General features: G+C 43.6%; 2 protein-coding genes across 4 annotated transcripts in view; one reads left to right on the forward strand and one right to left on the reverse strand.

Annotated features, from left to right (window-relative positions):
- The window catches only part of LOC105701092 (microtubule-associated protein futsch), a 110833-nt gene that overhangs the window by 23403 nt on the left and 74802 nt on the right, over positions 1–12628 (forward strand). The window lies entirely within an intron of this gene.
- Positions 1267–2514, reverse strand: LOC105701093. Its single transcript, XM_012427536.1, has 2 exons — positions 2308–2514; positions 1267–1739 (listed from the first exon to the last, which is right to left on the reverse strand). The coding sequence occupies exons 1-2, from the start codon at positions 2473–2475 to the stop codon at positions 1410–1412; spliced, it is 498 nt and encodes a 165-aa protein (XP_012282959.1). The 5' UTR covers positions 2476–2514; the 3' UTR covers positions 1267–1409.

Consider the following 12628-nt stretch of genomic DNA (forward strand, 5'->3'; position numbering starts at 1 on the left):
TAGTGCTAGGAAGCTAGATTATCGTCAAAAGCGTTAATCCGCTACTACCGGATCGCGAGATATCTCGTCAAAAGCGTTGATCGGTCAGTATCGGGTTGCGAGATATCTCGTCAAAAGCGTTAATCGGCCAGTATCGGGTCGCGAGATATCTCGTCAAAAGCGTTAATCGGCCAGTATTGGGTCGCGAGATATCTCGTCCAAGGTAACGAAAGGGTTAATTGTCTTAGAGTATCACGTGGATTACTTGAGACGGCAGTTTCTTCGGTTGGAAACTGGCATTGGCAATGGGCGGTCTCTGTTTTTAGTGGCTTGTTACTAGGTGTCCTTAATTTCCCGTTTAAATTCCCCTGGCCTGTAACTCCACTTTTTCCGCCTAATTCCCCCATCAGGCCCGAGGAAATGTTGATTACCACCGCCGGAACTTTTTCGCCGTTAACCTCCCTGCACGTGACTATCTGATGAAACCTAGCCACGTTCCGCCGTTTGCACTTGGCAGCATCGTCCACCAATTAGGGGCTCAATTAGCGTCGTTTCACGACCCTCCGTCGACGTCCGACTATTCTACAACACCGTCGACGACGCCCACGGGCTTCCATTCGCGACATGCCGGGAGCACTGCTCTTGCGATCATCGTCATCGTACAGTACTTGCCATCTATCCGATGTACCCCGACCCAGTTTCCTCGATAAGTTGCCGAGGACCTGGCTAAGCTCTCGGACGGTGTCTCCCCTTGACTCCGATATCCCATTTTCGTTGAAAAGCGACATCGATGCGGAGCCAAACGAGATAACCAGGTCCAATAATTCTATTTCACAGCTGAGTCACTAGACGAAAATTGTTTACGAAATATTCTACGGTGATCTCTCTAAAGAAAAATCGAGGAAACCGACCCCAGTAATTCCAATTCGCGACTTGAAATTAATTATACAATTTTATGCGAAATATTCGGAGGTGTTCGATAAATCTCTCGTCATGGCTCGAGGAAACCGAAGCCCGTAATTCCGATTCGCAACTTGAAATTAATTATACCATTTCATAGGGAATATTTCACCGGGGTTGGATGAATTTCCCTTTAGGGGTGGAGGAGTTAAATTCAATTCCAGGCAGATTGTCCAGGTTTTATTCGCCAGGATCCCATTCGACAGACAACACTCGCGAGAATCGCTGGACGTTTCGACACATTTCATCCCTCGATTTGCTATCAGTTATCGCGGGAAATTTCGAGGTTGATGCTGGGTGGTGCTCCTCGAGTTGCATCGAAATCCATCCTAGCCGACCTCGACTGACGCCACGGACTATTCACAAGGGAGGGGTCCTGGGTATTCTGCGATTTTCGATTTTTTTTTTTCTACGTTTTCCTAACCACCGGAAGAGATAATGGTGGCCCAAGATGGAGAACGCTCGAGGATTTACTCGGTCTCGTTGGTCACTTTCTTCAGAACCTCGGCCGAGCCGGTCGAGGAGGCCGCCTTGTAGCTCGGGTTGTAATACATGTTCGACAGGGAGTAGGACCTGGTGAGACGTCGCTTCGCCGACTTCTTCGGGATCTTCTTCGGGACCCGGGACCGCCTGCGATGTTTCCTGGTCACGGTCTTCTTCTTGGAGACCGTTCGCGACCTCGATGCTTCCGCGAGGTTCCGATGTCCAGACCGGTCCTCCAGCTCCGAGGTCAGGAAATAGTGACCCCTTCGTCTCTTCAGGATCCCGAATTCGATCCCTCTCTTCAGGGCGGTTACCACCTACGGGAGTAAAATAACTTGCAATTATTATATATTCTTGTCTATCCGACCCAGCAGATGAACAAATCCAGGCGTGACTGACATGCGTGTTGGATATGAAATTCCCAAGTTGAAGAGAATCATTAGATTTCATGAATTATCCTTAACGCATTCGCGACCGGCAATTATTTTCCGTTTCAAATACTGAGTACCGGCGAAAATAATGAAATTCTGAAACTGGTTGCCGCAAACTTGTATCTTGTATCGTTATGGACGTGATTCACGTAAGCGGCAATCAGAAATAGAATTTAAAGTGACGTGAATTCACGGCAGCGGTCGCAAATGTTTTAATCGTCCTTTCGCGAAATGCCTCTAGATCGTTGTGCTTATTTTCGGCATAATTATTCATACTTTCTAATTATATTTTATCTCACATTAAATGTCAATAATTAACACAACGGGTTCCTTTCGTAACGTGGGAATTTACGCGTACTACCGTTCCACGAGTATCGCTTAAAAAATTATTCTCTTGATTTCTTTCTCTGCAATTGTACTGGCATTTTCTTTTTCTTTTTGAATGGGTAATTACCTGTCTTTTGGGAGCTCGCTTCTTGTAGGCGTCGGATATGTACCCGACGATTTTTCCAAGGGTACAACCCTCGGTCTCCTTCAGGTTCTTCATCGCGGACACCACCAGGGAAACGGCTTGCGCAGGTCGAGGGGCTCGTTTGCCATCCCAAAGAGTCGGACCCACCATTTTGGCTCGATTATTTCCGAAGACGGGGTCCCTAAAGGGTTTCCTCCTGTAGAGGGTCCTCGGACGTCTTTCTGCAGGACAAATGCCCCCGCTAACCCGAGGGAACGGCTCCTGTCGCCCTGATCCGTCAAGGATACGTCTCGATGACAACCGACAACGTCGTCGGGCGATTGTTCCGAAATTTCCCATATTTTTTCTCAATGCCCTCTGGCGGGAGTTTCGACATTTGGAAGGCCACTAAAAAGCGGGGCGAGAAGAACGGAATTAAATTTCACGATATGGAAGGGAAAAAGAAATTTACACGCCTCGGTTCGGCCGAGACAACGAGTAATATTTCATGGAAATAGCAAGTCGCAGAAGGGCGGAACGTGAAGTTGATGAACACGGTCCCCGTTTCCGGTATTTCGTCCTGGAATTATTTCAAGGGCCCTCCGACCGAGGAGGAGAGTTATTGTAGGTAAATTCACCTCGCAGAATTCAACGTTCGGTTTAATTGCTCCACCGGGGAAGCTTGCTCCTCCCTGATTTGTCAATGCTTAGTTGGCCAAGGGACGAGATTCGCAAATTAAAAAAGCGAAAAGTAAAATAAATCACTCGATCGAAGTTTTTGAAATTACAGTAGCCGCGATGCGCAAGAGACAAGGCGTTCCCTCAGGAGTCGGTCTTTGACTTTACCCTGCATCATTCGAAAGACCGCCATTTTGAAACATGTCGGCGATTTGCTAACAAGTACCAGGACAAATTGAAATCGTGCTTTGGAAATGAAGAAATGCCTGATCGTTCTGTAAAATCATGCGAAAATTGACTTGGAGAGGCGGGAAATGTTGCCATTTATGCATTTCTTTATTTTATCCTTATCATTTATCTCTTATCCGGCGCCGTATTTTCAATCATTGGCCAGCAAACATGGCTACCTTTTTGGAAGTGAATGATATTCCCTTGAAAGAACCATGTCACGTTTGCATCGCTGTTGGGGCACTCGTAGCTGGTCCGAATCTAGTTACTTTGCGCGATGTCCCGCGGTTTTGACAATTTTATACAGGACTGGGAATTGAAATAGCGACGTCGCAAGTGCTGAGGTAAGCATTGCACTTGCGGCATGTACCTTGCTATCGTACCGCGCCGTACGATCGGGCTTAATGCGTTTCCGCTGCGGCTGAACGAATCGAATCATGCCGGTGCATGCACAAATCTGGCACGTCAGATTCGTTTCCAAGGATTACCGTCATTCGGTATAACGGGTGCAACTACCCGTCCGCATGTCAACCCGATGCATCCCATCGGTGCACTCAAAGAGAAGGAGGGGGCACGAAAGTACGCCCCTTGCATATTTTCCTTGGCTGAATATATCCCAGCAACCGCATCGGCAAAACCTCCGACATAGCAGGAGAAGATTCCTGATTTCTTGTCCCTCGTAATGTTAACAGAAAAGAAAAAGGGAAATTATAATAATGCCGAGGTACGCGGAGAAAAGTACGCGCTTGAAGGTTACAGATGTCTGTCTGTTGGAAAGGTCTGTTCTCGATACTGTTAAAAGCTGCCCCATTAACCCCTTCACTTACAATATCGTGTGAGAGACGTGGTATATATCAATCGGGCCAAACGTGAACAAAACGTGTGAGACTTTGAACGTTCAGCCAAATCGTGAAATGGGCCAATGTATGACCGACACTTTTGTTGTTTATGGCACGCGCTATTGGAATTTAAATCGCAAGGCAAGGGGTTAAACAATTAATTCAGCTAATTTTACTTTCTCACCTGTACAGGTAGAAGAAATATTTCTGTAAGAGCCATCTGTAAATGCAGCTGAGAATGGCTGTTAATATTGACAGGGATAAAACTGGGATATTTGAAGCATTATAAAATTGTAGGGGCAATAAAAAGTATCTTTGATATTACAGATTCACTCTGTTCGGGTTATCGTTTTCGGAAAAGTCATTGAAAAGCGTTATGGATCAAATCTGAAGATTTTAGTATTTTCACATTAATTATTGTGTCCATAATATATAACTTCACATTATGGTAAGTCAATCTCGATGGACGAAGTTCTAAACAAAAATATTACTTCACGTTTTTCAGGGATTTCTAAAGATCGTGACAAACATTAACAAGTTCCTATATACGTCAAAAATCCAAGGGAAGTATTCTTTGCTAAATTTTTTAAAAAGTTGTCTTTCTCATATTTATATAAAGAAATTTAAAGTCAAATGTTATGCAACCTTTAAACTATAACATTAAAATGTTTATATTGGAGTTTCTTAAAATTCCTGATAATCATTTTAATGGTATACTTATATTCTATAGGTATGCAGGATGACAAACGGAAATCAAAAACTCCTTTATAACCACCGGAAAGATTGAGTATGATTAATTCTCGATTGTAAAGGAATTTTAGACTTCTGTTTCGACACGTGGGAGAATATCCCATTAAAAGAACTATTTAGGAATTTAGGGAAGTTCTAATATTAACATTTTAATATCGTGACACCTTACAAATGTATATCTGTAACTATTACAGAATTTGATCTGCAATCTTTACAAAACTGTCCTGTTACCTTCCCATATATTGTTCCGTTATTTTTATACGTATCAAGTTGTATTCTTTACAGTTACTTATCTGTAATACTTCCGGATGTTTATCCGTAACACTAACAAATATTTTCCTGTAATCTATGCCATGCCGGGGTGCTGTCTTGGGGGGTGAACTATCACGTTAGGGGTTGTGCAAAAAATTCGATATGAGGTTATTCTAGGAGCAATTAATTAGCAATTAATTTCTCCATGAAGAAATCATATATTACCCTACAATTTTATATGGCCACGTTACGGTGGTGTCTTAAGGGTTGGAATATCGCCTTAGGGGTTGTGCAAAAAATTCGAAATTGGGTTCTTCTAGGAGCAATTAATTAGCAATGAAATCTCCTTTTAAGAAATCAGTCTTTTCTCACCGTTTTCATGTTGCCTTGCTGCTACCGGCACTAGGGGTGGTGACACCCCTTTAGGGGTGAGTAAAAAAATCGAAGTTTGGTTTTTTTGGGAGCAATTAATTAGCAATAAATTCATGCATATACGTCGATTATCAACATTTGCTGTATTATTATTTTTATAAATGTGGCAATGCCAGCTTAATATAAAGCTGGCATCGCCACAGTTTATCGAAAAAACTATAAGAGCAATACATTTTTTTTTGCGCAATAAAATAGCAATAAATTAGCAATAAATTCTGCAACAAATTTTATTGAATTGTGCTACAGTGGCAATGCCAGCTTTATGTACATGATTTTTCTGTAAGTTTAACAGATATCTTTTCTCCGTGTGCCCTCGAGTCTCGGGGAGAGAATGACGGTGGCAATTATGTATGCGCGTTAATCAGCGGCTACCGTGAAATGTAGGGTAATTCCGTTAAAAGGGGGACGTAAGCTGATTCCTCGTTACCGCGTTTCGTGTTCACTCGTTACGTGCACCAGCTCCACAGGGCGTCCATGAAATTGATTCTTTGCTCCCTTCGACGGCTACCTACCGCCGAGAAATGATTGGAAGAAAAAATTGAAGGGGAGAGGGAAAAAATCCATCAACGAGACCGATACTACATTAACGTTTTCCGGTCCGATAAAATGGTTTTGCCGCCCCAACGGAAGAATTCTCCCTCGATTAGTTTCATTTCGTTTTCGGGCCGCGCCGCGAATCAATCGGTCCGGACGAGTGGAGCCGAGTTTCGCCGGCAATCCCACGGGAACACCACGGCCGCGCGCAATTCCCGCGATGTTTTTCTTTTGACGGGCCAAAAGCGACGATTCGTCTCGTCCTGTGCTCCCCCGGGGGGGAATAATGCCCGCGAATCCGCGAAAACGTTCGACGTATGCAAAAACCGCTCTCGCGTTGTTCGCGGCTCTACCCCTGGAGAGGGCTTCCCGGGAAAGGTGATTTCGCTACGTCGTTCGAATTTTCCGACTACCCGTGATAACGCGTTCCGGAGGGTTTGTCGAGTGATTTACTCCGCGGGAGAGTTTATCCGCGAAGTTGCCCAACATTTTCGACACGTGCTGAATTTACAAATCCCGATTTTCCGGGGACTGCGATTTTTCGAGACGGGTACAGTTTTTCTGATATTATGAGGAATCGTCGAATGCGGTGAATTTCGGGACAGGATGAAGAGGCCCAGGCTCCTGAAATTTTTACATTTTAAATATCCAGCTTTCTGAATGAAAAAAATCGTAACTCCTCCTTCGAAGAGGGCTTCCCTGAGAAAAGTGATTTCGCTACGTCGTTCGAATTTTCCGACTACCCGTGATAACGCGTTCCGGAGGGTTTGTCGAGTGATTTACTCCGCGGGAGGGTTTATCCGCGAAGTTGCCCAACATTTTCGACACGTGCTGAATTTACAATCCCGATTTTCCGGGGATTGCGATTTTTCGAGACGGGCACATTTTGTCTAAAATTATGAGGAATCGACGAATGCGGTGAAGCCGCAATTTCGAGTAAAGGATAAAGAGGCAGAGGCTCCTGAAATTTCAAATATCCACATTTCTGAGTAAAAAAAGTCGCGACCCTTCCTCTGGAGAAGGCTTCCCTGGGAAAATTGATTCCGCTACGTCGTTGGAATTTTCCGACCACCCGTGATAACGCGTTCAGGAGGGTTTGTCAAGCGATTTACTCCACGGAAGAGTTTATCCGTGAAGTTGCCCAACGTTTTCGACACGTGCTGAATTTACAATCCCGATTTTCCGGGGATTGCGATTTTTCGAGACCGATACATTTTCTCTGGAATTACGCCGTTTGTCCCCGACCGACAAAACCGCTGCCGATTTTTTTCAGTGGTAATAATGTAAATAAATGAAAGTTACATTGCTTTTGGCAGAAAAGCCGGTGCCGGCACTGGTTTTGCCGGTATCGTCACGGTATGTCACCGATATGCAAGCGGCCTTACGCGGAATCGACAAATACGATAAAACTGCAATTTCAAGTAAAGGACGAAGAGGTGGAGGCTCTTGAAATTTTCAAATTTTGAACAGTCAGATCTCTGAGTCAAAAATCGGGGCTCGCTCCCGAGAAGAGATTCCCCTGAAAAAGGGATTTCGCTACGTTAGAATTTTCTGGCAGTCCGGGAAAACGCGTTCACCAAAGATTTGCCGAACGATTTACCTCGCGGAAGTTTATTCTCGAAGTCGTCCGACATTTTGGATGCGCGCGGAATCTGGTGCCCCGATTTACCGATGATTGCGATTTTTGGAGTCCGGGCGTATTTTCTCCGGAATTATGCGGAATCGATGAATGCAGCGAAGCTGGAATTTCGGTCGAAGGGGAGGAGAGCGGCATGTGGCGCCGTTGAAATTCTGAATTTCAGAATATCTGGATTTCTGAGTCAGTGGGCGATTTGTGCCAGCCAGTGGCCGCGGATAATCTAGAGGAATTTAAGGAACGCTTTGAGTTTCTCAGTCCCGTGTCAGACCGGAAACTTATATTTTAAGTGACATTATGCAGTCAGCGGGTGTCACTTAAACTGTGCGCTATTGAAAGCGTATCCCCGATTTTCCGAATTCCAACGACTCACGTAACCAACTTTGCCTTCATCTCTAAATAACCTCCGGTACATTTCCAGTACATTTGACTAAAAAATCAGTTAGCCATAAAAACATTTTTATTTCATCATAGAAAGCATTTTATTAATCCCAAATTGTCGAAACGCGCGAAGGAAGGGTACCCTGTCCCCCGATTTTCCAAATTCCAGCGATTCACGGAGACTTTTCTTCAAGTCCCAGTAACCTGCCACTTCTAATACATTTGATTAAAAAATCAGTTAACCATCAAAAGTATTTTTATTTCCTCGTTATATATATTTTATCAACCCCGAGTTGTTGAACTGCGTTTGAGATGTCGGCTTTATTCCACGGGCATTGTCTCCGGTTTGTCCCCAGATTGTCTCCAGGTTTCTCGACAAACGACCCCATTTCTCGCGGGATATTATTTCGTGCACTCTCTTCTCTGAGGCGGCGTAAGTGGATACGTGATAACCGTGATAAGTGTCACGGAGGTCCAGCGCCAGCTCGCAGGCAACCCGACCGACACTTCTGTACACCGGGTCTCGCGCCGCCAGGCGCTCCTGGCTCGCTTCCAGCCAGACCCTGGAACGCCTCGGAGGTGCCCGACCCTCTGGAAACGAGAGAAAGAGTCAAAAGGGCCGAGGGGAGGCAGAGCCACCCGCAAAAAGAGGAGACCGCCGCGAGCGGGAGGGAAGAAAACGAAAAACCAGCCGCCCGGCTTGGAATTTAATAAAAGTTTCGCCTCTGCCTCGCGCTTTCCCGCGACTCGTGAAATTTCGCGTATACCGGAGGATAAACACTGGTATCAGGACACCGTCAAATTGATTTTCGAAGATAGCACCTCCATCCGAGTGTCGTCCATATTCCACCCCCGGGGTGAAGATAACGCGTCCCGAACCCGCCCCTGATATCGCCGTATCGCCCGCGAAATCGATCATCGGGACTCTTTGTCATGCGTTCTTTTTATAGACAAATTCAAATAATTCCACAATATCGAGAAAAATGTCCTTGTGAGCAAGGATGAATTTCGAAGAAGAAATGATAAGCTATTTATCCAATCTGCTTGACCTACCCGATAAGCCTTATCTACCCTGAGGAAAAAAAGAGCCATTTCATCGAACCAAAGAAATACTTCTTTGAACAGGACCAAAGAAATATCCTGTCATTTCAAAAGATAATGATTTTGCTCAAATAAGTTGTCATTATTCCGAAGAAATGTTGCATTCAGTTTATTCGAGTTTATTTAAGACAAACAATGGAATTCTTTGAATTCACAAGAAATTCAAGGACCTTTTTCTCTCAAGGTATGCGCGAGGACGCTTCCCCTCTGCATCGTCCCGAACCCGTCCCTGATATCGCCGTATCGACCGCGAATCCCTTATCAGGATCATCGACATGAATTCCTCCTGTGGACAAATTTATATAATTCCGTTTGCTTTTGTTTTTATTTATTTTTTTTTAATATCCTCACAGGGAAGGCTATACAGGGACGAGGGTCAATTCCCAGAAATAAATTCGGTACGATTTGTCCGATCCACTCGCCGGATCTGATAAGTCTTATCCTGGCGCCAGGACGAGCCCCGCGTTATCAGGATTCGGGGCCAAGATCGATATCCCTCGAATCGTCGCGTCTCGCGCTTTCTCTCGGCTCTGCGACCGAAGCTAGCCTAACCGGGGAAAAAGGATCGTTGACCGTTAACCTCGTTAACCCCGACGTCGCGGTTAACCCCGAGGCGGCGTAATAAACCGAGAGACGCTCGCTAATATTATCCGCTTAGCTTACCGCACGGTCGTGGCGAGGCTCGTTTCCTAATAGGCGGCTGCCGCCTCTCGACTCGCAAAAATCGAAAACGCCAGACCGCTCCCGGCCGTCTTGACGGCTCCCACCATTTTTACGCGAGTTCTGTTTAGCCAAATTGCCCTCTCACGTTCGCCGCGTCCCTCCCGTACAATTTCCCGTCCGCCTCGAACGTTCTTGTTATTTTTAATACAACATTAACGCACATCGGGCGTTCTTTTCATGTATACGCGTTATAGGGTAAAGTACGGATAGACGCCTACGTTTTTAACGTACCCTTCTAAAATCGATATTTCCTTTCGTTTCCAAACCATTTCATGTTCATATCATACCGTAGTAATTTATTTTCATTATATTATATTGTACAATTATTTTGGTATAGATCGAACGTTCCTTTAATTTTTAATACAACATTAACGCACATCGGGCGTTCTTTTCATGTATACACGTTATAGGGTGAAGTACGGATAGACGCCTACGTTTTTAACGTACCCTTCTAAAATCGATATTTCCTTTCGTTTCCAAACCATTTCATGTTCATATCATACCGTAGTAATTTATTTTCATTATATTATATTGTACAATTATTTTGGTATAGATCGAACGTTCCTTTAATTTTTAATACAACATTAACGCACATCGGGCGTTCCTTCATCTATACACGTTATAGGGTAAAGTATGGATAGACGCCTACGCTTTAACATACACTTCTAAAATTGATATTTGCTTTCCTTTCCGAACAATTTCATGTTCATATCATATCGTAGTATTTTATTTTCATTGTATTCTATAATTACTCTGGTACGGATCGAACGTCCTGTAATTTTCGTCGAGCCGCCTCGAATGTTCCTGTAATTTTTAATACGGCATTAAGCGTTCCTTTCATCTATACATGTTATAGGGTAAATACGGATAGACGCCTACGTTTTAACGTACACTTCTAAAGTCCTTATTTGCTTTCGTTTCCAAACAATTTTATGTCCATATCATACCGTGATATTTCATTTTCATTATATTCTACAATTATTTTGGTACGGATCGAACGTCCTGTAATTTTCGTCGAGCCCCCTCGAATGTTCCTGTATTTTTTAATACAACATTAACGCACATTAGGCGTTCCTTTCATCTATACACGTTACAGGGTAAAGTACGGATAGACGCCTGCGTTTTTAACGTACACTTCTAAAGTCATCATTTGCTTTCGTTTCCAAACAATTTCATATCCATATCATATCGTAGTATTTTATTGTCGTTACATTCTACATTTATTTGCCCGGGATCAATAGTTGTTATAACGGAACACAAATATGAAAGGTCTCGATTTTGACATCTATCCCACACGGGTATGATGCCTTTTGGTGAACGGATAGATGCCCTAAGGGAGAATAAATGAAATCATAATCAATTTGCATAAAAAATCGTATCTTCATTCTTAGCAAAGTTAACAAAAAAAGTTTTCAAGTTATCTTTAAACTTATAAAAATTAACAAAAATAGTTTTTAATGGTTAACGTAGGTACAAGCGTTCCTCAATTTACGCGGTGTATCCGTTTCACGTAGATTCGTTTAACGCGAATGAAAATTACGTAACGTTTGTCAGGACAAAAGAAAAAATATTGCAAATTAATGTTAATACATATAAGTTTTAGAAATGCATACATACATATACACACATAACAAAAAATAATGACGTAAATTGAGGGAGGGGGGTATTTACGTTAGGACAACATTTATTTCCTAATTTGGATATCAAGAAATAATTCCAAGACAACATTAAAAACTTTGAAAAACATCATCTTATAGTATATGAGACTTTAATACTCGACATGTACGTGACATGAAATGCAATAAACCTCGTAATCTGGGCAATCCTCGTGGAATCACTTTCTACAAGAAATGGCCTGTATCCGTACCAAAAATGTGATAGTTTAGGCATCTTTCCTTTTAGATGCGGATAGATGCCTTCGTACATATCAAAGTAAACGTTACAAGGAGTGGTGAGGAAAACGGAGGTCTTTATTTGTTATATTTATAAAATAAAAATGGGGTAAAGATGTTACCTTGCGGGTCAGTTATCTATTTTTACAACAGCTGCTTCGAGTTTAGAAAAACTTTACGGGCAAATCCGATGCACTGATTTCTTTAAGCGATCGTGACATTACGCGCGTGCGTACTTTGGGGATGTGCGTCGTAAGTGAAGTGCCGGGGGGAAAGGCTATGCAAGCAGGGACGTCAAGTACTGAAAGTTCTTTTATCTCAAAGATCTGGAAAACGTGGCATATCCATTCTACCAGGGCATTTATCCGTACTTTACCTTTATCTATATATTCCAACTCAGATGCACCGTACACATGCTGGGAAAAAAAAGTTTCCGTGGGAACCATCGATCGTAATAATTTTTTTTTTCCTTTTTTTTAATTAAATACAAATTGGAACGGTGCAGTTTGAAGAGTTTGCGAAGACGCTTTTACTTTCCGGATTTTTCGGCGCTTTTCAAAATCCGTGGCGGTCCCTTGTCTATCGCTCGGAGTGCATCGGCTCGTTCGGTAAGTCGAGTGACTCATCGAGAGACTCGCATTCCCCCTCGAATGCATTAGGGCCTCTTAGACCTCTCTCTCGTACATGCCACCCGCACGACTCGAGGCATACCCACCAAGAGTACGTGTGTTCGACGAAGAAATACCGACCCAGGGCCGTGTCAGGGGCCTGCGGGGCCCCTGACGTTCATCGATGGTTCCCTCTTGATGGAATGGACGAATAGATGAGAATTACATGTTTTCGAAGAGGGCTTAAACGTTTCTTCATGCATTCGCGTT

The sequence above is a fragment of the Orussus abietinus genome, unplaced genomic scaffold (genome assembly GCF_000612105.2).
Source record: "Orussus abietinus isolate OABI.00-Male unplaced genomic scaffold, Oabi_2.0 scaffold256, whole genome shotgun sequence".
Classification (NCBI taxonomy): Eukaryota; Metazoa; Arthropoda; class Insecta; order Hymenoptera; family Orussidae; genus Orussus; species Orussus abietinus.